This window comes from Gigantopelta aegis, chromosome 7 (genome assembly GCF_016097555.1).
Source record: "Gigantopelta aegis isolate Gae_Host chromosome 7, Gae_host_genome, whole genome shotgun sequence".
Taxonomy (NCBI): domain Eukaryota; kingdom Metazoa; phylum Mollusca; class Gastropoda; order Neomphalida; family Peltospiridae; genus Gigantopelta; species Gigantopelta aegis.
Genome location: NC_054705.1, coordinates 28,675,215 through 28,703,012, shown reverse-complemented (window position 1 = coordinate 28,703,012; position 27,798 = coordinate 28,675,215). Strand labels below are relative to the sequence as shown.

Genomic DNA, 27,798 nt, shown 5'->3' with positions numbered 1-27,798 from the left:
ACTAGGAATTCACCCCCCCCCCCCCCCTTAAAAATATTGCGTACGGGCCTGAAATTCAATTGCTCTTTTTAGAATTTTGTGATCCCTCCCCATTACAAAATCCTGGATCCACCCCCGCAGTACCCCCGCAGTGACAACAAACTCAGGGAGGTCGCTTTAAAACCACACCACAGCAGGTTAGACTGAGGTTATTGAAACCTTGGCATGTACGTTAAATGTGCATCCACTGACGTGCACCCATGCACATTAAACGTGTTTACAATGCAAATAACCCATAAGGCTAACCTAGAACTACGTTTCATTAACCCGTTGATAACCAAGGCTTGAGCAATTGACCTATATTACCAAAAGTAAAATCGCACTGTTTATTAAATTTCCCGCAATATGACATCAGAATGAACTCTGTCCATACCCAAAATGCATTTCGGATAGTGGGGGAAAAAATGAAATGTTAGCCATGTTATGAGGTCAACTTAAATCCGACGTAATCAAGGTTTGAGCTTACATTGTTAATACATATCATTAAAGTTATTTAACGAGTGCTATGTTTATTATTTTTATGCACGGTATATTTTTATGTTCAATTGGAAAAAAATAGGTCAAATTTGCTTTGTTATTTCGTCTTCCTGTCTGCTTTCCGCCATGTTTGTGTTTGTTTATAATGGCATCTATCTTTTTGTTTTGACATGTACGTTAAGTAACGGTTTATTTGGTTTGTGACAATTCTTTAGGTTGGCGCTAAATGATAGAATGAAAATTCGATGCCTGTACCAAGAATGAATGAGGTTTCTTGGGACAACAGCCAAGGAATGTTGACAAATGCAAGAGAAATGGCGGGTGCCCGACAAAGCACGGGTACTCGCTCCCAAGACGATGCAATGGTAGAATACTTCTTTCAGCGACCTCATTCAGATACAGAATTAATGGGTGCATATCCGAACAAGCGTTGGGCGGTCGGAGATGATAGTGTCATCGAACAAGTAAGTGTTTTTTGTGCATAAAGATGATACTGTTGTACAACTTCCTGTGTAAATAACCAAATAGTTTGGGGGGGAAATGTTTCTAATACACAATGGAGAATGCATTTGCTTATTAAAATTGAAAATATGATGCATAAATCTATAGCGCTTATTTTTTGTTTGTTTATTTGAACAGCGAAATGTACCAGGACAAGAACTTGATAAAGATTTCCAGGCATTATCACTGTCCAGAGAGGTAAGTGTCGGCCATCTTTGTTTGAAATCAGTAACTTACGTTTTTAGCAAACAAAGACAACATTATTCACTGTGGTTTTACAAACGTAACTCTGATATGTGTGTGTCTTTATTGCTGTCTTCATTCCCTAGGAAATGAATTAAAGGGGTGGCACTTTTGACAATGAAATTTTTGAAATGGGAAGACAAAACATAATGTTTTGTTAAATTGGTGTAGCTGTTAAGAAATCAATAGAATATGGGTCAGACTGTCTGGATTTCATTTTACCATCTTAGCATGGTTGATTGATCAGAATTCTAAAACACTTTATCATGCAGGCAAATTCTGTTGACAGTAACATTTGTTTAAACATTAGAGGTTTTTAGTTGTCTGTACATAACTAATTTTAGCATATATACCGGTATATAAAAAAATATATAATCTGTCTGGACACTAGTAAAAAGAAGTGAGGGCATTACAAAACAAACAACCCTGTTATTGTTACTTCTATTTGTGCCAAAAAAAATAAAATAATAATAATAAAAAGATTAATTTTATTTACAATGGTATTTTTAGTATTGTTAGTGATAACGTAAGAAAGTCTGACTCATCGGAACTGTCACATGGACACTATTAATAGAACTACGTTTGTGAGTCACCAAGCAGAAGATTCAGAATCAGATTTCTTTTTGTAATTGCTGCATCTTGGAAAACTGTTCAGCGCCATTCACCAAGTCAAAAATAAAACCAGGCCTTTTTTTTTAATGAAAAATGCTGTACATATACATTTTAAAATGTCCTCTTTAAGCCATGCAACAACACAATTGACACTGGCTAATTTGTTTCAAATCATTGAGAGAGGAAATATTTTATTTATTAAATTTTTTGTTGTGACAAGAAAAATCTGTTAAATTTTCAGTTTTCAGTTGCATTAAATTTAAGGAATGATTTTCACATCACCTTCTAAATGGTCAATCTAGTTTCTTTATACTGGCACACGCCCAACAGTTTATTTCTGTATAAATATTAAAAGTTCACAATATATTGTAATACAATACAATGTAAATAATTTGCAGGTTAAATACAGAAGATAGTATGTGTTGTTAGTTTCACAATTAGATCCATTTCTCGCAAACTACAAGTTTTAAATCATTGACACTTAGTTTAAAGTTGCACCTGTGGATGTTCATCACAGTAAATGTGAACAGAATTAAAATTAATTATAAACATTTTTAATAAAACTATATCAATTTGTTTTTCAACTCAACTTTTAAGTTTTGCATTTGGTTCCATTTCTCAGCAACTGTAAGTCCTAGATCAGTGAAACTTGGTTTATAATTGCACCCATGAAAGTTCATTACAATGATGTTTTTCACAATGTGGAGTACCATATTTTTCGGTATATAAGCCGCTACTTTTTTACTGTGAATTACAAGGTGCGGTTTATAAAATGGTGCGCTTTATTTATGAATTTTACGGTAACCGCTGTGCATATAAACCAGAACTTTTTTTTTCATTCTCATAATAATAATAATAATATAGCATACCAAATTACTGGGACTGAAGTATTACAATGGAATGGCTCTTTATTAATAGTCTAGTCAGGCTAGAAACAATACATCACTTGGGTATTGTTATACTTACAGTTTCAAAAATGGACTCGTTCGCGAACTTTCTTAGTTTGATTTCTGTAACATTTATTGTTAGTAGTGCATCAGATGTGTTTGTCAGATGTTCTAAAATGAAGTAACTTTCCTCATATTATACAGAGTAGTGTTGTTATACTTTGAAGTAAACACACCCAACTTGCATGTTCCATATTGCAGATAAAAAGCCAGTGGCAGCCTGAACAATGTCACATGATACAATTACAATGTCATGGCCATTTATGGCCACTTGCAAAAGCCGGACCTTAACAAGGACATCAAAACAGTTTCTTGATATCATTAACACCACTGTTTCTAACCTGTTTGTAATGTTTTTAATTAATATATCAAAATTTAAGTTTAATACGAAGCTTGCGAATTAAAATCACATAATTGGAGTACCTGTAATGTTTATATTAAATGTTGACATTTCCAATCTAATTAGCCCGCTAATTTATACAGAGCATAACGTTGTAATGTATTTCGTTATATTACATGTAATTATACATATATAATTCTTGTCAAATATATATATATATTAAAGGCAGTCGTTTAAAAGTTATAAAACAATGTCGAAACTGTAAACGATCGATAGGACTGTGCTTAGTTTCGGTTCACTGCCACTCCAGCTTGACCGGACCTCGTTTGATTAATAAATGTTTGCACATGGCATGCTAGTTAGATTACAGAGAAACGCATGTTTTGCAATCGAGTGAGTAGTTCTACCAGTAATTTTCACTTGTGCCGCTTCTTTGGTGGTTCACGCTTTGAATCATACTGGGACAAATAAAATATTATGGTTTTTTTTTGTTGCAACTAATGCAAGATTACGAAATTAGCGTTATCTACTTTGTGTTCGTATTTTCGTAAAAATAACGGCGTTTGTCAACAGTGTTTCGTTTACCAAACTTTCCCATTAGGTGAAATGAAACTGAAAGCAACAGTCAACAATTATTTATTGTTTGAATTTAAGGGAGAATGGATCTCTTTTATTATTATTAAATACAAACAATAATTAACTGTAATTAAAGCCGCACACCCTAGTTCCATCCAGCGAAAATAAATTATAATTTGGTTAATCTACAAACCTGTAACACACTTAGATCATGTTTTTATCAAATGGAGTGAAAAAGCAGGTTTTATATCGATAAATACCATGGGAATCCCCATGTCCCAATTGCTTGAAATAATTTTGAAAGTTAGTATTCTGATGTCACCGGTAGATGTAGCTTGAAGCACAACAATGCCTACGTCACGACAAATTTCACAGACTTTGGGGTGCGTTCGTTTCACGTCTTCTGGACATGTTCCAACTGTTCTGTCCTGGTCTTATCCCTAGAGGCACTGATTTTCCGGAATCACGGAAATACCTATCTGAAATGGAATTCCCGATTTTTTTCCAAAACATTATTTAACTTTAAATAGCGCATTTGATTAATTAAAAATTATTTTTTGGAACTAGAAACTATGGACACCGACATCTGCCTGTGCTACGCTGCGACACTAGTACCTTTGTATGTTATGCCAAATGTAGAGTATCTAGACGTTTTACCAGTCATGTTTTCTTCGCTTATTCCTGGCGATTTAACGGGAAAAACCAAACATTGTGAATTAAAATTGTCCAATATTTACTCAAGTGAAAGATATGTTATGTTTGCTTATTAATTTTTAACATTTGCGGCATTGCCATATTTCCGATCTCACAAAGGAATGCAGTAATTGCATATTGTATGCCAGGCTTTGTTCAAAATAAATTATACAAGGGTAGTGGTTTATAGTGTGATCATTTGTAATTATTTTCCCGATCATATCGTAAAGAAAACCGAAAATGTCCGAAGTCTGTGTCGTGGCGTATTCGTGTTTAAATTTAAACCAAAAATAAACACAAACTACTGACATGTTTTACCTCATTGCATATTTATTTTACACCAGCAATTAATTGCGCGGTGTGTGTGTGTGTGTGTGAGAGAGAGAAACAAAAACAGAATTTGTTTAATACTGAAACGGAAAAAAACGGAATTTGTAACAACATGAAACGGAATAGGGAAAAATCTGAAACGGAAAATCAATGCCTCTATATCCCCTCTCCAGATATCGTAAGACGTAGCAAAATTATTTGTTTAAGGGTTTGTAACGTTTTGTGTTGAGACACTTACTTGTCTGAACTTTATTGTTACTGAAAATTTTCACGAACTGTGAAGAAAAATCTCACAAATGAACAACAACACGTTTTGTGAAAAAATGCAAAAAATTCATTTCGTGGTTTTACAAACATCAGGATTACCAAAAAGCACTTCAGGTGAATGGAAATGTGTATTCTAAATAATAAAATGTAAGTAAAGTGCAATTTTATTTGTGAAAAATGGGGTTTAATAGCGAAAAACAACGCCGTAATGGTTAACAAATAAACGTAACTAGGGTGTGTCCCTTTAAGGTTGTGGCTTTATTTTAACTGCGGCTTATTTAAAGGTGCGGTTTATGTACGAACAAAGGTCGGAACTTGGTCTAAAAACAAGGGGTGCTGTTTATACACCAGTGCGTGTAATAAGCCAGAAAATATGGTAATATGATAGTCAGTCCAGTGAACGATTATAATGTAAAAAAAAAAATTTGGTTGTGCTCTGTGATGATCATTATTAAAAATCTAATTGATTGTCATGGGAATTGATAACTGTAATTGTTCTACAGTTTGAATGATGGAATTGATGTAACTATGCAGGAGTTTGGGTTTGATTTCATATACAGGCCTCAGAAAATTGCGAGAACGGTTTAATTTTGCATAACTTATTTTTTGTTAGTGTAGAATTTGAAGCACCATTTACTTAGATGTAACAGGTTATGCAAAAAAGGAAACTGAGGGAGGAAATTGCATTTCTTGCACGGCTGTTGGTGAGAACACCATGTGTTATTTAGGATTACACATACTTGTTAACACATGTTAACATGTACATGTGTTAACAATTTCAAGACATACAACTGGCTGCTCCTAGGTGAGGACCAGGTCACCAATGCCACACGTCCAATAAAAAAAATGCACAATGGAAATATGATTAAACTGACGTATAGTTAACCTGACAATCATATGTCTGTGATGCATGAGTCAACTACAAGTGCAACAGCTATAAATAACTTTTAGTCGAAAAAGATGTTAAAATTTGCTTAAAACCTGGTTTTTGAGGATATGTTAGAAATAGAATAATACATTCGTGTCTGTTAGATACCATTTATCTCACAACTCATTTAAAAATGTATCTAACTTGCTTTTGCTCATAAGATACATTTTAAAATAACTCATGAGATACATGGTATCTAACGGCCACTTGTATATTATTCTCTATTTCTCCATAACCGATAAATGGGTCACGCAGATTTTTTATTCTCAGAGGCCTGATATACATGTACGTAAAGTAGTGATGTTCCAGAGATCAATTATAATCGAGAATTGTTTTATAAAGTTTGTTTTTGTTTAACAACACCACAAGAACACATTGATTTATAAATCATTGGCTATTAGATGTCAAACATTTGGTCATTTTGACATAGTCTTAGAGAGGAAACTGCTATATTTTTCCCATTAGTAACGAGATATCTTTTATATGCATCATCCCGCAGAGACGGGATAGCACATACCACAGCCTTTGATATACCAGTTGTGGTGCACTGGCTGGAACGAGAAATAGCCCAATGGGCCCACTGATAGGGATCGATCCCAAACCAACCGCATAACATTCGAGCGCTTTACTACTGGACTACATCCCACCCCCTAATTGAGAATTGATCAGATTGGCTCTTCCTATGCTATGATCAGTTATGAATATCCATAATTGATTGTGTGGTAAAATGTTAACTGTAATTGTTCCTGTACTTTAGATGATGGAATTGATGTAAATATTTTGAGGTTGGTGTTTATTTTCAACTGTACACAAAGACACAAAGATATTAAATTATTATTAAAGGTAAAACGAGGATCTATCTCGGTGAACACATCAGCATAGTCCTTATAATGTGAAATCTTCTGACTCTCATGTTATTCTAATCGATTGTGTAATCGAAAGTTGATCAGTTGGTGTAAGCTGATTATCCAACCATATTTGGTGATTTTCCTTGTTGGTAAAACGATCAAATTTATTATCAAATTAACTGTCACAATCATCTGTCGATCCCTGAAAGTGACTACTATGTGCTGCCATTGTTGTCAAGCGAAAATACTTGCCGAAAACCACTTCTTGAACTAAGAATTCCAAGGTATTTTTTTATTGAAAAACAAACAAGCTAGCATTCTGTCAAATAAACTGCTTTGTTAAAAAATATTTCGCCTACAGTAGTCAGAAGGTTAACAAGTTTTATAAAGCCAATATTATAATTAATTATTGAAAAGCTTCTTTAATCTTGGCATCATCATATTCATGACTGATTAACAGATGGTGGCGCTAGATAATTGAAGCATTTGCTTGATGATCAGTGATGAAATAAAAGTAAAACTAGTGTGGAGAAGACGGGTAGTGAATGTGGGGTGGGGTGGGTGGGTGGGCAAAATCCCAGTTACTAACTCCCTTTTTGATCAAAATTTGAATAATACTTACATAATTTTAAGTTACTAAGCAGGGCTTCTAGAATTTTATTAAAATCCACTAGCCATGGGATCGGTGATTTTAAAAATGTACTAGCCATGATTAAATATTCACTAGCCCTACTTTAAATAAATACAATTTTACTAATAGTAATAATCAAATGTCACCTAAAAAGGGATATAGAGCTTAAAAATCCTTAGATTGTGGGTGAAAGGGGATATTAATTTTTACAAAAAATGTAATTGCAGCATTTGGCAAGGTTTTTTTTCCCACTAGCCGTTGGGCTAGTTTGTAGTAGGTGGGAGCCATGGGAGTGGGGCTACCATAATCTAGAAGCCCTTCTAAGATACACCCATGTTAAATTTCAGTTATTTATTGGTAACCAGGGCATAAAATTTGGCACGGACGATTCTGTTATTCGTCTGTCGGTTATGCAAAACCAATATCAACATAAACGATGGATTGTTCGTGCAAAACCAATATCAACATAAACGATGGATCGTTCGTGCAAAACCAATATCAACATAAACGATGGATCGTTCGTGCAAAAGCTGTAGTCGCTCGTCAGAAGAGAAAACCCCCCCAGTGTTAGCTAATATCGGTAACGTTTTGGAAAGCTTCATGTGGTGGGGAAATCCGTGACCTAGATGTACGTCATATGACAAGTGCTTGATGGTAATGTTCTAACCAGCTTTCCATCCGTCGTTCAACATGTCCAGCTATTTTCTTCATGACTAGTCACTTTTGTTATAAAACACTACCTATGTTGGCACGCCACCAACATATTTACAATTCGCTGACATTTGCAGTCGTCATGATATTCGGTGTTTGAAGCACGTCACAGAACTTTTATGAGTAGTTTCTTAGAATATTATATTATATACCAATGCAATTTAATGACACTGATGAAAACAAAATATGTTTTGAAAATAAAAATAGACGTGTGTCATAAGTGCACGAGATGGGGGAGTGCTGGAGCAAAACCTCAAATTCGGGTAAAAATGGTAGAGATAATCGGGCAAACTGTGCTAACCTGAGACCTTTTTACCATAATATATTTCATCATTCTACCATCAAAATTAGTTGTAATCGTTTGCAACCTTATACTCATGATTCGTTTGCAACCCTATATAATTGTTTGGTAGTAATACAAATATGAATAAATGATGTTATCCAGATTCGGGCATTTTCGTTTAATTCGGACAAAAACCAGCCTGCCCCCTACACAAAAGGGAGCCCGTACGCCTATGGGTGTCATGAAAAATCTCTCTCACCGCTACTCCAAGCCAATCGGAATAAATCGGCTGATGACGGATTTTCCGCAGAGTTCGACACTTGTAGCTTCTTTCAGACTGATTCGAGTCTATTAATAACAAACGTGATGACATTCTAGCAACTGTACCTAGTGTCAGGACAAAATGACCGCTATTAACCGTGCAGCTACCGTTAGACTGATTAGTTTAAAATCCATTTTGCCTGTCACAAGAGCATGTAGTATTATTAACATGCACTGTGGGGCGTGAGATCTCGTGACAATCGTTTTCTCGTTACTATGAATAGCATTTTACAGAATTATTCCTCATTACCAACGAATCGAAACTAGCTTAATTTTTATTTTCGCCTAGCAGCTTTCAAGTTAGTCCTAGCACACAAAAAGTATATTTTCGTAATAGAGAAAAGCTTTAAAAAATCACTCATCTTAAATTCTTGTTGCCCATTAACCTTTTCATTTTTATCTAACTATTGAAGAAAATCGTTCGTGTAATCACTAAAACCACACGAACGACATATTGGTTGTCTGAAAAATTCTAATTTTATGCCCTGGGTAACTGACTTTAGTTACTTGTTTTACTTTTAACCAACTTTTAATTTTTTTTTAGAAAACTTTCATTTGCACACTGACCGGGAATAGATTAATTAATCAAGACTATGGTTACTTTAGTTTGTTTTTTAATGGACAGTACCTGGGAATTTTGAGTTTTCGCCAAATATTTTTGCTGAACAACATTAGTAGAGTGTCAGTAATTTTGAGGAATAGATAGCTGACAAATTGTGACATTTAATTTTATAATAAATATGATTGTTTTACCAACAACAAAATTCATGAAATATTGGGATATGAATCAGAGTTTGTTTCCCCCAAAAAAATTGTGGTCAGCAAAACACAGTGATTGAGAATAATGGCCGTAAATACCGGACAGCTAACCCCAATTGCATGTTACTAAGCACAGCTTTATCAATATTTTGCATGATTTTAACCAAAATTAACTGATATAAAATATCATAAAAATGAGAAAAACTCACAAAAATAGTACTTTTAACGTTTTACATATAAACATTATTTTATGTATTTATAAATATTTTAATTTGAAATATGAGTAAAAGTTATAAACTTGTACAGTTAAACTTTAAAAGTTAAAGCATGATTTTGTCAAAAAATAATACATTAGTCAGAAGGTTAAGGACTTGCTGATTACATTAACAAGACTTGCTTATGCGAAAGTCAAGAAATAATTTTTTTTTAAATGCGCATTGTAATGTTTCCTGAACAGTCTAAAAGCATCCATATATATTATTTATCAAATTTAATTAAGACTAATTTTGGTGATGAAAATGGTACAGTTTTACATGTATGTGAAACAAAATAATTCATTGCATATATTGGGGCTCTGGGGGTGCATTAGCAGAGGTAACAGTTGGTGGAAGATATTTTAACAGTTGGTATTGGAATTGTTTTGTTTTTAATTTTGTGTTTATTTATCGTATAGTATGTTGCTAGTTTAAAATTGCTGTAGGCAGGCTCAAAATTGTCACAGGTGAATATTTTGCCCACCGCAAAAACACTTGAAATTGCCGTAGGTAACATATTCTGAAGTTAGAGCCCTGCTACTACTTCCTTGGGCCTATCATTATTTTAGTGAGCAGGTTTTGTTTGCAGGGCTCGAAACAGCCTGTGGCCAGGTCGCTAGAGCTATAACACATATGAGCCACTATTAATATTTGTATTACATATATTTATTCCACATTAAAATCTTGATCGTGGTTCATTGTTAGCTTATCTAAACTTACCAACATCCATTATTATTTTTGGGTGAATTTTGAGCCCTGTTTGTATGTCATCTTTGTTAAAATATGTTTCAGATAAATCCTTCCAAGAAGATCTGGGATGTTGGGGATGATCCCAATAAAGGTGGAGATGTGAACAAGCCTGGGATATTTACCAACCACCCATGGACCACACGGGACGACACATGGTCGGGACCACAAGGGAAGTACCGCAGCCTGGGTCATTACCCAGAATTCCCAAAGTCAGGTAATTGTAATGTAAAGAAACCATTAGAGAAATTAATAAAATTGTTTTTTATATTGGATTCTTGTCCGACAATGCATTCATGTTTAAAACATCTGTGGTTAATGTATGTCAGCAGACTTTATTTGATTACATGTTTTAAAACCGAAGTAGTGGACAGAGGTAGATGTTATGTGAGTTGAATTGCAGTGTTTTAGGCTGGACACTAATGGTTATTAGCAAATAGGCAAATCTGGGGCCTAATTCACTAAACTCTCTCGCAATTTTGCGATATCGCAGTGCAATGCTAAAAGACTTCTCTAGCAGAGCCTAAGAGAGCTTTGTGAATTAGGCTCCTGGTTAATACATTTATCCAAATTTTAATTTTAATTAGCATTTTCCATTTGCAAGAATGTAATTGGTACACCTGGGCTGACTTGACACATTCCAGACATCATCATAAACAAATTGAGGGGAGTGATTAATTGCTCAACTTAAATAAATTATGAAGAGTCATTTAAGATATTACCATCTTTTTGTAGTTTGAAAAAAAAAAGTTCCCATGCTAAGGGGAGCTAAATATTAGTCCTCTTGAACTTGGTCTCAGAACAGTAATGGGAAGTCAGATTGATAGTGTGAAATGTTTTTTCTGAAACTTTATTTTATTTAATAATTAGTTCATAAACTGTTGCTAAACAAACTCAAGATTGGAAAAAATAATGACGACAATAGTGAAAAGTCTGTTCTCAAACTTCATTCTGATCTGGCTTTAAAAGGGTAACGTTCATTCAGTATTCATGTACTCCTGGAAGTGTGATTTGTCGAGTCTTGTCTGTCAAATGGTTGGGCCATTTTTATGTCTCATGACTCAAAGTTGCCCAGAAGAGATCCAAAAGTAAATATCAATTTTTCTTTGCCAAGATTCATATTGCATAATTTTTCTATGTTGGATTGCTAACCTTTATTTTAATAATCAGATCTGCCGTTTCTCAATCAGATCAATTTTATGTAGCGGAAGTGTCCTGCAGTAATATCCATATGAACAGTGTTGGTGAACAAAAATCCCAAAATACCTTGATGCAAATGTTAAAACATTTTCAATCTCAAAGATTAAGAATTGGTCCCAAGCCAAACAAAAGAGTTTACCCCAGGATTTTTTTTCAGAGGGTTGGCAAAATAATTGACGTTTACTTGAGCCCCCAAATGGTGCGAAAATGCTTGGGGAGTTCGGGGGCATGCTCCCTAGTAATGTGTTTTTAAATTTCCAGTTGTTTTTAGATGAGTTATGGCATACATAAGGGTGTCATGTATACTTATAGAAGGAGATATTTTAAGACAGATTTTAATAATAATGTTTATTATTATTAAATATTTGCATAATGTCAAAACAATAATTTGAAAAAGAAGTATAAAAGTATTAGACTAAGCACAAACAGAGAATACATATTACTGAATTACTGATTGTAATGTGTTATCTCTAATCTATCTATTTATCTAAAAGTAAAACCCAGGTTTTCTCGAATTTTTTAAAAATCCACTAACCATGGGATTGGTGATTTTAAAAATTAATTATCCATGATTGAATATTCATTAGCCCTACTTCTGTATGTATATCGGGTTCTAGAATTTAAAAAAAAACGACTTCCCATACTGCCCAATGGTCATGATAAAAAATTCACCTGCTAAATTGTAATCACTCGGTGACTGATAAAACAAACAAAAAAAGTAAATAATTTTTTTTATATATGTAGGTACATTTTTAAATTTGTGTTAATTCATCATATAATGCACTTAAAAATAAATTTAATTATGTAATGTTTAAATATAATTTAAAAAAAAAAAAAAAAAAAAAAAACTACATTTGTAAGTTCGTAAAACAATATGGTTATGTGCAACCTTTAAAAAACACACCCTGATATGACGAGACTGGTCACCGTTTATTTTGTTATGCCTGCACTGTGTTAGAGTAACAACTGTTTGGGTACCAGTCACTTAGTAGACTGTAGTTAAAGGAAAATTGCGCCAAAATGACTGCAACATTTTGTTAACTTGGACTTTAATAAAATTACATCTGTAAGTATATTCATTTCAGGGATGGGGCATAGATTACTGGTGACCATATATTCATTAGTGAATGTGAAACGAAATTGAAAGTATTGACTTGCAGATCCGTTTTCCTTTTTACATATGATTGATGTTGGTTTATTTGTTTTCCCCGTCACTGGCCACCGGGATCTAACAATGTACATATTTGTGGAATACTAGTATCTTTATGACTACTAGCATTTGTATTTTTATTTTTTTTATTAATATTGGCGAATTAATCACAGAGTGAACTCGTCCCCTTTTTTTTATGGTTATAATTTTTACAGTCCTGGTAATGAAATTCACGGGGTCCTTCCGGCTCTTAGGGGAAACACTGCCTACCCCACCCCTTTGATGCATGATGTTTCCACTTTCAAAACTCAGGAAACCTTAAAAAAATAAAATTGCTGTTATGGGTCACCTGATTGATGTTTTACTAACACATACAGTTTTATTGTCAGTCCTGTGGCTACCTACATGTAAGTATCGGAATAAGTCCACATATCAATCATGTCTTTGTTGTCTATTAATATAGGATCATCAAACCTTGCATGCAGGTACAACTTAGGATGGCGGTGTGTTGGGAACAATAAATAGGTCATTGTGACCTATTTTTCACAAATTAATGCACATTAAAGAAAAGTCTTGATCATACAATACCTTCCTTATCGATTCATATAGGATAATTGTACTTTGCATGCAAATACAACTTGGGATGATGGTGTGTTGTGTACCATAACTAGGTCATCATGCAGGGGTTCAAAAATCCCATCGCCCAACGCCCATGACAATTGACTAATGTAACCCCTAAAACCGTTTTTAAATTTTGTTACAAATTTCAGTAAAACCTTTGGAAAGAGTTCCGATCATGCGAGCATTTACATAGCTCTATAAGGAGAACTAACCCTAACCCTAAATACTGGAACGATCGGAACTCTTGCCAATGTATTGACACGCCAAAATGGAAAACAGTGTGTTGAAAAGTTCGATAACAACTTTTAGAGTTATTCACCTTTTACTATCGACTAAGATCGGTAATTTCCGCCACTGAATTCATACAAGTAATCGGTTCGATGATCTTCAAACTTGGAAATAGCTTCCAATACGCTTTACAGCTTATATAAAAATAAAGTATACATGCCTTGTGTGTGCAATCGTAATGTTTAATCCTTGCAAACATGGTAAATGAGGTGGGATACAGTTTAAAATTGTCATATTCAAATTAAATTGGACGTTAACGTGGTTCCTGAATCTGCTCTTTGCAAATGAAAGCAAGTTTATAATTTCCGAGTTCACTTGAACAGAGCCTAAATATTATGAACTGTATTCTTATAAAAGTTGCAAGACATTTTAGTTTAGATATAATAAACCTTGGTGCAGAACATACTTGATGGGGTTTTTTCAGTACTTTACAAATGTAAATCTACGTTCGTGTAAAATGAACAGGTAAGGTAAAGTTATATTTCATTAGCCCTACGTCATAATTGTGATGGTGCGATGCCCTCTAAGCATACATGAATATATATTTGTTTCTGCTTTATTAATAGTTTTTAACAAATAAATTATGCCCAATAAGTTAAAAATACAAGGCTGCAATCGACGTACACCCAGGGAGGCTGTTCTTTACCAAGCCTGCACTATTTAAAAACATTAAAAGAAACAGAGCTCATGTTTACTTTGAGCTCTGCCACGGCTGTTTGCGAGAGACTTTTCTCAGCTATTAACAGGGTAAAAACACCCCAGAGAAGTGTTTTGGTGCACAAAATGTTAAATAATATACACAATAATGACACATGGGCCAAAATCCCTAAACATTTTTGAACGAATGCCAGCCATAAAAGAATTCTTTCAAGATTACTACACTGTTAAGCACTGTATTAAATTAAATAGGAGTAACACATTTGGTTACCTTAAGAAGTATGGGCAAGTGGAAAAATATATGGGGCAAGTGAATATCTGATTGTCACTTGCCCGATGGCAAGTAATGTTTTTGAAAATTTTTGAACCCCTGTCATGACCTACTTTTCACACATTACTGCATTCATTGTCCGTTCCATATCTTCCTTAATTCATATAGGATTATCAAACCTTGCATGCTAGTACAACGTGGATTGATGATGTGTTGAGTACCATTACTATGTCACCACAACCTACTCTTGTTGACAGAGCTGTGGCCCTTAAACTTAGAATACAACCTACATTTGTTGGGCCCATTAGGTGACATGTATTGCTTTAGCAGTATTCTCAGAATACTCGTTTCAATGCCTGCTACCCAAAGTTAAAAGCAATTGTTGTATTGGAATGTTTTAATTTAAAAGATCACATTATGAATTAAAATGACTATTTTCAGATACTTCTCTAGGAGTGAACATTGTGGAGTATGTTTTGGGCGGTTCCCCGAGAAAGGAGATGGGTCAGATGGACGGACGATTGAACCGAATGAAGCAGAACTATGTGAACGTAAGTAACTTGTTGTTTAGTAAGTCATGAATGGCCCAGTGCCCTGAACATTAAACAGTAACACGGTCAAACTGACTGTCTAATTTTATATTGTACTAACTGGTCTTCAATTTATTGTCAATGGGTGCTGCTGTTTCATTAATGAAAGTTACCTTATTGCCCTGCCTTCTAGCCATAATGCCCTCTAATTTGCCAAATTCGTGACCAGGTGAACCAAACCAGTTTACGGGGGGGGGACATAGCCCAGTGATAAAGCACATGCCTGATGCGCGGTCTGTCTAGGATCGATCCCCGTTGGTGGACCCATTAGGCTATTTCTGATTCCAGTCAGTGTACCACGACTGGTATATATGGCTGTGTTATGTGCATATAAAGGATCTCTTGCTGCTAACGGAAAAGTGTAGCGGGTTTCCTCTCTATGACTGACAAAATGACGATATGTTTGACATGCAATAGCCGATGATTAATAAATCAATGTACTCTAATGGTGTCATTAAAAAAAAAAAAATTATACAAATAATTCTATAGCATTTTACTGAGAATGTTTGTTGTGTTTTGTAGGTGACCCAGCAGGACCCGAGCATCGTGGAGGCGAGTACGGAGAAGAAAAGCAAGACGCCGTCCCCATTTGAAGGTGAAGGTGAGAGGAGCGACGACAAGGACGGGCAGCAGAACGGTATTCTACAGAACGGGCTAGACGACTCCGCTGCCGCATTCAGGTGGGTTCTTCGGCAAACTCGCGGTCTTTTACAGCTTTTCCCATCTCAGCCAATGCTTCGTGATAGGTACATCAAAGGCTGTGGTATGTCCCAACTATGGCAAGTTACAGAACGTAGCCCAGTGGTAAAGTACTCAGTTGGTGCACAGTCGGGTCTGTTTCTCGTTTCAGCCACGATTGGTACATCAAAGGCTGTGGTATGTCCTATCTATGGCAAGTTACAGAACATAACCCAGTGGTAAAGTACCAGTGATAGAAACGAGCAGAATTTTTCACCAGTCCACTGGACAAACACATCTAAAGATCTACTTGTCCAAATAAATGGTTTGTAATGGATGATGTTTTTGAAAGTTCAAAATGAAACTCATTGAACATTTTCACTTGTCCACTGGACAACCATTGAGGTACATTTTGCTTGTCCGAGCTGATTTTTATTTGTCAGGACAAACGGACAAGTGCTTATTTCGAACGCTGAGTACTCGGTGCTATTTTTCGTTCCAGCCAGTGTACCACAACTGGTATGTCAAAGACTGCTATGTCTTGTCTATGACAAGTGCTTATTTCGAACGCTGAGTACTCGGTGCTATTTTTCGTTCCAGCCAGTGTACCACAACTGGTATGTCAAAGACTGCTATGTCTTGTTTATGACAAGTGCTTATTTCGAACGCTGAGTACTCGGTGCTATTTTTCGTTCCAGCCAGTGTACCACAACTGGTATGTCAAAGACTGCTATGTCTTGTCTATGACAAGTGCTTATTTCGAACGCTGAGTACTCGGTGCTATTTTTCGTTCCAGCCAGTGTACCACAACTGGTATGTCAAAGACTGCTATGTGTTGTCTATGACAAGTGCTTATTTCGAACGCTGAGTACTCGGTGCTATTTTTCGTTCCAGCCAGTGTACCACAACTGGTATGTCAAAGACTGCTATGTCTTGTTTATGACAAGTGCTTATTTCGAACGCTGAGTACTCGGTGCTATTTTTCGTTCCAGCCAGTGTACCACAACTGGTATGTCAAAGACTGCTATGTCTTGTCTATGACAAGTGCTTATTTCAAACGCTGAGTACTCGGTGCTATTTTTCGTTCCAGCCAGTGTACCACAACTGGTATGTCAAAGACTGCTATGTCTTGTCTATGACAAGTGCTTATTTCGAACGCTGAGTACTCGGTGCTATTTTTCGTTCCAGCCAGTGTACCACAATTGGTATGTCAAAGACTGCTATGTCTTGTCTATGGCAAGTGGCAGATTATAATCCACTTGATGAAAAGTCAGGTTTATTTCTCGTTCCAGCCAGTCCACCATGATTGGTATATCAAAGGCCATGGTATGTGTTATCCTGTCTATGGGATGGTGCATATAAAAAATTCCTTGCAACAAATTGAAAAATTTATTGGGTTTACTCTCTAAGACAGTGTTAATTACTGAATGTTTTACATCCAATAGCTGATGATTAATAAATCAATGTAGGCTATTAGTGTAATTAAATAAAACAATTCCTCGTCATTCCCCAAAGGCTATGTTGTTTTTTGTTCCATTTGTTCCCATTTTTTATTATATAGTTTGAAAACCATGAGTAACTCTTGATAAACACTGCTCCCTCTATAAGGTTTTTGTAATGCAACTTAGCTTAAAAAATGTTTTGAAATAACACACAAAAATACCTCCGTTTTTTTTGTAAAACAATGCTAAAATTCCCAGTCAAAGCCATGGGTGTCAAGCCATATTTTGGACTTCAAACTTGTAGTGATGTTTTGCTGTTTTTCCCATTTCAAGCAATACTCCAGGACTCATACATCCAATTGCAGTATGTTCTGTCTTTGTTTATGGCAAAGTGAATATAAACCCATGTTGGTACTTTAGGTTTGATGTGAGCAATTGTGTTTTCGTGCCAAACAATATTTGCTTGAGTGAAACTACTCACCTTGTTACATGCAAATATCACTCATTTATTTACTCAAAATTACTGTGAATTTGACCCTGCAGGCAACTGCTATCCCATATACTGGAGAGCAGTGTATTGTTCAAACTATCAAATTACTGTGAATTTGACCCTGCAGGCAATTGCTATCCCATATACAGGAGAGCAGTGTATTGTTCAAACTATCAAATTACTGTGAATTTGACCCTGCAGGCAATTGCTATCCCATATACAGGAGAGCAGTGTATTGTTCAAACTATCAAATTACTGTGAATTTGACCCTGCAGGCAATTGCTATCCCATATACAGGAGAGCAGTGTATTGTTCAAACTATCAAATTACTGTGAATTTGACCCTGCAGGCAATTGCTATCCCATATACAGGAGAGCAGTGTATTGTTCAAACTATCAAATTACTGTGAATTTGACCCTGCAAGCAATTGCTATCCTATATACAATTTTCAAGCCATAAGTTCTTCCTTGTTAATTTTGTGATGGCGGGACATAACGCTATTTCTCATCCCAGCCAGTGCACTACGACTGGCATATCAAAGGATCTTTCCTTTCACTTTTCTGACCAAGTGTCGAATGAACCAAATGTTAGATACCAAATAGCTGTACTTTAAAAGATGTGCTTCAGTTGAATAAATATCCATTTTCTTTCCTTTACCATAGAAATGGGAGTCGACAGAACTCGCCCACTGGTGATGACGTAGTGGCACCGACCATGGTGATGGATGTTCCCAAGATGCCGATGAAATCGGAGAACGATTTCCTTGAGAACCCGCCAATGGTCCACTCCCACCAGCCTGGTTTCCAGCTCGACCCACCGCAGTTTGAACCTGTGGGCATCGACCCCGTACAGTTTGACTATGGCAATCAGCTGATGCCATCTATGGACAGTCCGAACTTCAACAACATGGACTACAACCAGGTGTGTGTGTGTCTTCACGTAGCTTGTCGTTTGTCGTCTTAGCATGCACGTACAGATTTTTAAAGAAAATCTAATCAGTTTACTATCTTTTCTTTTTAAATGAGTAAGTAAAAAAAAAATTGTGTTTTTATCCAAATGAGATTTTCAACAATTCTGTGTCCACTGTGTTTTCTGTCCAAGTTGGGTATATATTGGTGGTGAAGCTCTGAATGTTAATGATGCTGGATTATTTTTATTGAGTCACCTAAGGAATAGTTTGTTGTGTTAAATTTTCAATTTCCATATTTTCTTATCTAGGTATATACTGTGCTGAACTTCAGTAAATGCTATAATATGAGCTTGAAATGTCCTTTTGAGAGCTCAGTTAAAGAGTATATATATATTGCAGTTAAAATTGAATCTTTTTATAAGAAAGTGTCAGATACCATGGCCTCTAATTTTTTTCAAGTAATTCTATCCATAGTATATTCAACTGTTATTGTCCCTATTATTGGTGATCACTAAAACTTGCCCTACCTTGACGACAAGATAATTATGTAAACCATGTACACATTGTTTATGTTTAGAAAATTGTGTTAATTTATTGAAGTAGGACATCCAGTAGCTCATGATTAATAAACCAGTGTGCTCTAGTGTTAAACAAAACTGACTTAACTTTTTATTGAAGTGGGAGGGCGAGTTGTGTTGTGTGTAATGTGTTTAATAACAACTTGGTTTGTGTTGTTTAATGTGTGTTCTTTAATAACGATTACCAGCCTCGGTGGTGTCGTGGTTAGGTCATCGGTCTACAGGCTGGTAGGTACTGGGTTCGGATCCCAGTCGAGGCATGGGTTTTTTAATCCAGATACCGACTCTAAACCCTGATGGGCTCAATGGGTAGGTGTAAACCACTTGCACCGACCAGTGATCCATAACTGGCTCAACAAAGGTAATGGTTTGTGCGATCCTGCCTGTTGGAAGCACAAATAAAAGATCCCTTGCTGCCTATCATAAAAGAGTAACCTATGTGGCGACAGCAGGTTTCCTCAACAACAACCAAAGTGTCACAATGACCATATGTCCAATAGCCGATGATAAGATAAAAAATCAATGTGCTCTAGTGGCGTCTTTAAATAAAACAAACTTTACTTTTTAATAACGATTGGTTTGACTGCAGCTCCTACAGAGACAGCAGCAGCCCATAGCGGTGTTGACGCAGCAGCAGTACGCGTTGGCCACACAGCAGCAACAGCTTGGTGAGTCGTGTCATCAACGTGGCATGTTGTTCTCTTCTATCTTTTAAAGCCTCTTTCTGTTGATCATCTTCCTATCATTAAACTCAATACTGTACATCCTGAAATTAATGTGACTAATTTAATGCGAGAGACCGTGGTCAGACTAATATGCGACATAAAATAAATGCGAGTGACGGTTGTCGGACTAAAATGCGACATGAAATTAATGCGAGTGTTCTGCCTTTAAAACATGGTTGGCAGCTTGCTACACTCTTAGTAATTGAACTCTTTTTGTGTATTGTGATTTATGTTCCAGTTGTGTTTTATAACTATATGTTTGTTGATTTAATTTGGCTTCAGTGATCGGTCACATAGACAAAGATAAATAAATGTCATGTTATTAATAAAAATAATTACTCGCATTTTATCGCATTATTGTTATGGTTGCATTAATTTCAGGCTCTACGGTAACTGGTTAATGGTGTAGCTTACAAATCAGCTTTATCCTGTGAAGGTACCTCAGACCAAGCTATGAAAAACTAATTGAATGGAGTCATTAATTGCTCCCATAACTCCGATCATGAGGAACCATTTAGGATATTACAATATTAATATATATAAATTCACATGCTAAAAATATTCTCCTTGCGCTAGTCTCGGTGATAAGTGAGAGTGCTAGCTTCTGTTAACCGGTGAGGTGTGATCCCTGTACGAATGGGAAATGTTGTGCAAGCTGTCCCCAGTCGGTCATAGCAGGGTAAAGCTGATAACCTACATCATTAAACAATAGTCTTTTGCAGTATGACCTCTTTCAAAATGTTTTTAATGATGTTAAATGTTTTATGTCAAAAAGAGTTTAAAGTTATTACAACATAAAACTTATGTTTCTATATGCTATATAACTTTTTAAAAATCGTTTGCACTGAAACCACTTTAAAATTAAATTTACATGAAAATATAAAAACTATTTGAAGTAAAACTAACATCTTCAGGAGAATAAATAAGCAAATTTATATACTGTTGGTAACTATGTTAAGAAAGTGCAATCTAGTCAAAGTAAACAAATCAAGTTGAACGTTTATCATGTGACAAATGATAAACTGATAGTTGCTAATGAAAACAGATTGCAGGATAAATAATGTCAATACATTTGGACAGAACTGGGGTTTTTTAAATAGCATTCTGCATTTTAATTTGAGTTAATTTGAACCATGGAGCTCTTGTTTTAATCAAATGACTGTCTTTTTATTTAGTTTACTTATTTGAATAGGCTTGGTCAATGGACAAGCTTGATTGTTTTAAAAGTTTTATGTTAAGATGTATTATCTGTCTCCAAATGACAATGTTATTTAAAAGTTGAATACCCATACAAATTTTTCAATAAAATCATTCATTTGACTAGCTAAAAAGTAAATTTGTTAGTGGGTGGGTGGGTGGTGGATCTTTAGACTGTATCTGACAGGTTAAGCATGTGGTATCACATTTATTGCCTACATGTTTCGGATTATAATTCACTGAAGACAAAAAACCAATTACTCACTGTACCCAGAAGTCTTAAGAAAGTCACTGGTTACTTCAATTTCAATATCATAATCTTTTAATAAAAACAGTGATTGCAAGATAAATAATGTCAATACTTTTGGATAGTTATCACAAATGTAAAAATAGGGAAATATTGCAGCATTAATATAAAGTGCATTTAAAATTATTGTTAATGATAACGATTTGCCTGAGGTGCAGTGTTATGTACCATATTGTATGTAAAAGGGTTGCCTAGTGTTATACCTAGAGTGATTGGGGTTTTCTCCTTTAAAACAAGTGCTTCATGACTGGTTTGTGAAGCATGATAAAGTCTGGTATAAACTGAAAAGAGTACATAATAGGCCACTTACACTAATTATGAATACTAATTTTAAAATGTAGTGGTATTGGAATGTTTTGTGGTTTAAAAAGTACATGTTATTTTCTTCTAGAAATCAAATCTGTATGTGATCTTGTGCTCATACTGTTTGTGAGAGCTAATTAATATTGTACTGTTAATAACAGCTAATTAATATTTGGAGTTGTTTTTAGTGGGACGTTCTAAGTACAATCTGTATGAAAGAAAAAAAAATCTGTTGAAAATAATGTTATGTTAAATTTATTTCAGGATTTGGCAATATAAATGTTATTTTCAAAACTAAAAACGAACATTGTGTTGCCATATCTTGCTTTTAGCACGTCATTTGTTACCATGTTGTTTGTCTTTCATTGCATAGGGTCAAGTTCTCTTGTTTCTTTTTACCATGTATAGCATTTTTTCTAACCATGTATTAATGCGAGTTGGGATCAAGTATTGCATTTAAAACATTTATAAGTACTTGTTACAATTTACTGATTGACAACAAACAATTATTTTTAAAAACGTTTCAATTTTCATAATTTTAACTGAAACCACACACCATCTCTTAAGTGGAAAAAACATCTTTCATTCTTAAAATGTAACTAGTACATTGGACTTGTCCAAACCGGAGTCTGTTTCTGTTATCTACATGTATTTAGACCGTCTACTGTATATTATTATTGTATAGATTTTGTTGTATTCATGTGTATTTATTGTTCGTCCGTGCAATACTTGATCGTAACTGTTGTGAGTTGCCAGAGCATGCCGTACACAAGTTTGGTGTACCCCGACATGGACTGTTGCCATGGTTACAGCCTCGCCGTGCATGGCTTAAGTGTGTGCTTTGCTCTTTGTTAGGCCTGGGTCCCACCACGGCCATAGCGCCTCCCCCGTATGTCCTCAGTGCACAAGACCCGTATGCAGTCGGGATACCTATCGCAGGTCAGCATAGCCTTCCTCATCTTTATAGCACCAACGTCTAGACCAAAAGTACCTAGCAACTCGGAATCCGGATTTACGATTAAATTGAAGCTGTTTTAATGTTTGGACATAAAAGAAAAAATTTGTTCTGGTTTTATTGTTAAAAGTTATTTCATTAACGTTACAAAAGTTAAACGACGAAAGTTTTGAAATAAACTGGTGATTAGTATCACTGTTTTAATGTAACTGTTGAATTTTTATATTGATGATCATCATCACTTGATGGTTTGCATTTACCAGTTTGACACCCAACAGCCGATGTATTTTTCGTGCTGGGTGTCGTTAAACAGCTATTATATTCTATTATTGTAGTATATGCTGTACTTTTGGCTAGACTTGACTACTTTATTATTGATTTATTTTAATATAAACGCAACTTTTGACACTAATATCTTTCAATGAAAAATTATAGCATTACTTTTAACTGTCCAACACTTTAATTAATGACAACAGAAGAGCAAGCAGACACCTTCTGTCTTTAGTTACGTCAATATTTGTTCTTTCACTTTTTGTGTTCAGTTTTGTTACGTAATTTGTTTACAAAATATTGTTATGTAACTTAAATTGTATCTTTTATTTGCATTTTGCTTCACTTTTTCTTTTTTAATTTTTTTTTCCCCCACAATTTGTTTGATTATTGTGTTTGTGTGCAGTGATTTTTCTAGTATGTTTATTTTATTTTGATGTTTGTTGTAGTCTGGAGAAATCACTGCATGTGTTTTTTGCGTTACGTGTATGATTGTAACTGTATGAAGCTTGCTGTCTGTGTTAGGTCCCACCGTGATCCATCCACAGTACTACAGTGTGCAGACGCCATGGGGTATCTACCCGGCCAATCTGATTCAACAACCCCAAGGCCAGCAGACGCCCCAGAACATGCCCCAGGGCCAACAGATGATGCGAGGACAAACCAATGGTCGACCTCTGACCCCGTCACAGCAGAACGAACCAATGGGCACGCCAACATTACAGGCACAAAGTAAGATTATGTATGATGTTTCGTAACGGCATAACAGCAGAACGAACCAATGGGCACACCAACAATACAGGCACAAAGTAAGATTATGTATGATGTTTCATAACGGCATAACAGCAGAACGAACCAATGGGCACGCCAACATTACAGGCACAAAGTAAGATTATGTATGATGTTTCATAATGGCATAACAGCAGAACGAACCAATGGGCACACCAACAATACAGGCACACAGTAAGATTATGTATGATGTTTCTTAACGGCATAACAGGAGAATGAACCAATGGGCACGCCAACATTACAGGCACAAAGATTATGCACATTAAAACAATTATAATTGTTTAACGACATAACAGCAGAATGAACCAGTGGGCATGCCAGCAATACAAGCATGAAAGACTTGAAAATAATTATATTTGTTTCTTAAATGCCTAATGGCAGAATGAACCAATGGGAATGCCAGCAGTATGGGCACAAAACAAGATTATGCACTTGAAAATAATTGTATTTGTTTTTTAGCGGCATACGTATTGTAACTAGTGATGTTCCAGTGATAGATTATAACTGGAAATTGATCGCTTGGACTCCACTGATGTGATGATCAATTATAAAAATTCATAATGCTTGTTTTGGAAAATGTTACGTTATGTGTTCTTCCATTTTAACACTGATGAAATTGATGTAGATATTTTGGGGTTGGTGTTTGTTTTCATGTGTACATAAAGAAAAAAAATATTAAATAGTTATTAATTATAAATTTTATATCAGTCCATCCCACATATTGTTTTCCAGATGTGTGGGGTTTTTTTTTACAATGCTTTGAGATATTGAGCTGAAATTTTGTGGATAGCTTTATCGTGTTCTGTTACTGATCAAGTTTGACTTTCATGGCTACTTATTAATTAGTCCCAGAGTTATGGCCCTTGACTTAGGAGATTTGAAAAGTAGTTTTTCGGACTGTATTTGCAATGCCTGAAGATATTGAGATAGAATTTTATATATAGCTTTATCATGTACTCTTACAGTGTTATGTTCATGGTGATTTACCCATTTTTCACAGAATTATGGCCCTTGAATTTACGAGATATGGAAATTTGTTTCATGCCATGTTGTTTATTTAATCAGGCTATTGTGATGATAAAACTTTCTCCTTTTTTTGAGTGAACAAGGTGTTATTTTCATTAGTGACAGATGGCCTAATAGCTGGTGCATTCTTCATTTGTTGTATTTATATTTTGTTTGTTTTAAAATGCACACTTTCCACTTCCTCTGACAGATGCAGGGTATCAGATTCTGGCCCCAGCGTATTACGATCAGAACGGTCAGCTGGTCATGGGTAACCCACGTGGTCTCGGAACGCCCGTTCGTCTCGTGTCGCCCGCACCAGTACTGGTGGCTGGCACAAACCAGCAGGGTTAGTGAACCTTTAAATAATTAACATTTACAGTGAAATGTGGTTTTTGTATATAATACTTATACAGTTGGTCTGGTGTGGTTTGTATCAACTGGATTGTCGTAATTTGAGAACTATTTCAATTATATTAATTCATTTCAACTTATTTTCATGCTTATATCCAATTAACGTTCAAGCATGCTGTCCTGGACACACATCCCAGCTATCTGAGCAACACCTCAGCTATCTGGGCTGTCTGTCCAGGACTGGGTTAGTTGTTAGTGGTCAGTTATATAAAAAAATTATTAATGAATATTTTTAATTAATCGTAAATTAACAATTTCCTCATTTGTAAAAGAGGGTGATTTTAACTACTCAAAGAAAGTGGATAATGACAAACTAGTTTATCTCGAGATCAAGAAATTGCTCCATGGCATAATGTTTTATAATAACTACTATGCCTATCTCAAGCCACAGGTTTCTTAAGCTATTTGATTCAGGCCCTTCAACATCAAGATAACGACCTTTGACTGTACTTTTAATTTTTGTATTTTTTAAAATTAAATCATGTCTTTCCATGTTCTGAAGGTATTATTTGATCTGAATGCATCTCAAAGTCTGAATGTATTATTCCATATTCTCAATGTATGCCATATTCTGAATGTATTGTTCCATATTCTCAATATACAGGCCATAATCTAGAATTAATAAAGTTGGAGAGTCACTTCTCCCTTCCCAGAAGAAAGTGGAGAAGTTTGATAAAAATAGGTCAAGTGAACATTTCTTGGTTAATTTCAAAACGTTTCGCCGTCGAGATTAGGGCCTGATATATTGTTCTATGTTCTGAATGTTTTCCATATTCTGAATGTATTGTTTGATACAGGAGGCGGGAACAACCCACTGCGGCTGCTGACCACCCAAGCGCAGCAGGTTCAGAATTCCCCAGTTGTACTGTCAAGCAGCAGTTCGTCTCAGCAAAACAATACTTTGGGTAGGCAACTCTGTCGTACAGAAAGAATTCACGTATTTCGATTGCTGTGGTCATCTCTTATGCCTGGCATTAGAATTAGGTTTTGCAATTACATTGGTCATATATCTTGGTCATGTCTTATGCCTGGTATTATGTGGTAGTCTCTTATGCCTGGCATTAGAATACATTTTGCAATTACATAACATTGATCAACCTTGCCTCATGTTCTTTAACATTTTGGATTAATTAGAAATGTTAATCTGACACAAATTCTTTACTTTTTTAAATCATTACCCAAAATGTTAAAAGTATATTCAATGTTAAATTTAAAGGCTGTTTGGGTTGTTGTTTTTATATAGTAGTTCCCATTTATTGTTACTTAACTTGACAATGAATAAATAAATGCAGCTAACATTCACTGTGGGAAATCTCGACACTTTATATTGTATTTTCTTAAGCAAAATCCTGTGTGTTGTAGTTTAAAATTGTGTTTTTTGTTGTTTTTTTTAATTTTTTTAATTTTTTGTAAATTCATAATCATACAGTTAATACAGTAACTTTACATAACTCGGCTGTACATTGCTCTTGTTTTGTTTCAATCGATCAAAGAGCCAGTTGTGATGTCTTAATTCTAGGGCTGTCTAAGACATAAAGGCACCTCTTGAATGCTTATTTGAAACATGATTTAAAAAATAATTTTTTTAATGCTAGAAGTACTTAAGCACAAATGCATTTATGACATCCGGTCCTTTAATTATATGACCAGTAATTATTCAGGGCTTCTAAAAAATTTATAAAATCCACTTGCTATAGGATCAGTGATTTTACGAATTTACTAGCCATGATTAAAACTTCACTAGCCCTACTTTACTTTAAGTTAATATAATTGTACTAAATTATAGCAATGATCAGATATGTCAACTAAAGAGGGGGATGGAGCTTAAAAAGACTTAATACTTGTTGATGTTGGTGGGGGGCAGGATATACATATTTAAAAAAATTGACTTAACTGCAGCATTTGACAATTGTTTTGTCACTAGCCATCGGGCATGACAATAGTAGTTATTTATTAGCCCAACATTGAATATCACTAGCCATGGGAGTGGGGCTACCATAATCTAGAAGCCCTGAGTAATGGGCTGTCTTGAAGATATATAGGTAGACCACTTATGAAGTCCATAGTCAAAATAACATCAAATCATGAAATTAATGTTTAAAAAAATATTGCTTGCTGTAACTTACTTTACTTCTTTCTACCTGTTCAGAATTTTTATTATTTGTATTATTATTAAAATTGCAAATAATGTTTTGCCAACTAGGCATCAGTGACACTTTTCTGTCGGTGCATTGCTTTAGTGTGAGGTGGTCTTTATTGGTTTTTGAGAATAACCCATTCTGCACACCTTTACTTAACACTGTTGGTTGCAAAATGACTAATAAGTTCATATCCATCATACTAATACTATGTGCTGATTGACCAATCCTTTTTCTTACTCCTGCCTACATGTTTGATTACTACCCAAGTACACATTGGTTTTACTGCTTTCATATTGTATTGTTGGTATAC

At 35.2% G+C, this 27,798-nt stretch overlaps 1 protein-coding gene across 3 annotated transcripts in view; it reads left to right on the top strand.

Annotated features, from left to right (window-relative positions):
• Window positions 1–416: 416 nt before the first annotated feature.
• The window catches only part of LOC121376823 (pumilio homolog 1-like), a 48,823-nt gene continuing 21,441 nt past the window's right edge, over window positions 417–27,798 (top strand). For 2 of the 3 annotated variants that reach the window (XM_041504597.1, XM_041504595.1), the window contains exons 1-12: window positions 417–493; window positions 732–980; window positions 1,156–1,215; window positions 10,553–10,724; window positions 15,136–15,245; window positions 15,807–15,964; window positions 18,557–18,815; window positions 19,972–20,050; window positions 22,770–22,853; window positions 23,665–23,871; window positions 25,145–25,282; window positions 26,145–26,252. In XM_041504597.1, the coding sequence (XP_041360531.1) occupies window positions 762–980; window positions 1,156–1,215; window positions 10,553–10,724; window positions 15,136–15,245; window positions 15,807–15,964; window positions 18,557–18,815; window positions 19,972–20,050; window positions 22,770–22,853; window positions 23,665–23,871; window positions 25,145–25,282; window positions 26,145–26,252 (1,594 nt within the window). In that variant the 5' untranslated portion in view covers window positions 417–493; window positions 732–761. The remainder of the gene's footprint in view (window positions 494–731; window positions 981–1,155; window positions 1,216–10,552; window positions 10,725–15,135; window positions 15,246–15,806; window positions 15,965–18,556; window positions 18,816–19,971; window positions 20,051–22,769; window positions 22,854–23,664; window positions 23,872–25,144; window positions 25,283–26,144; window positions 26,253–27,798) is intronic. The other variant, XM_041504596.1, reaches the window with a different exon arrangement.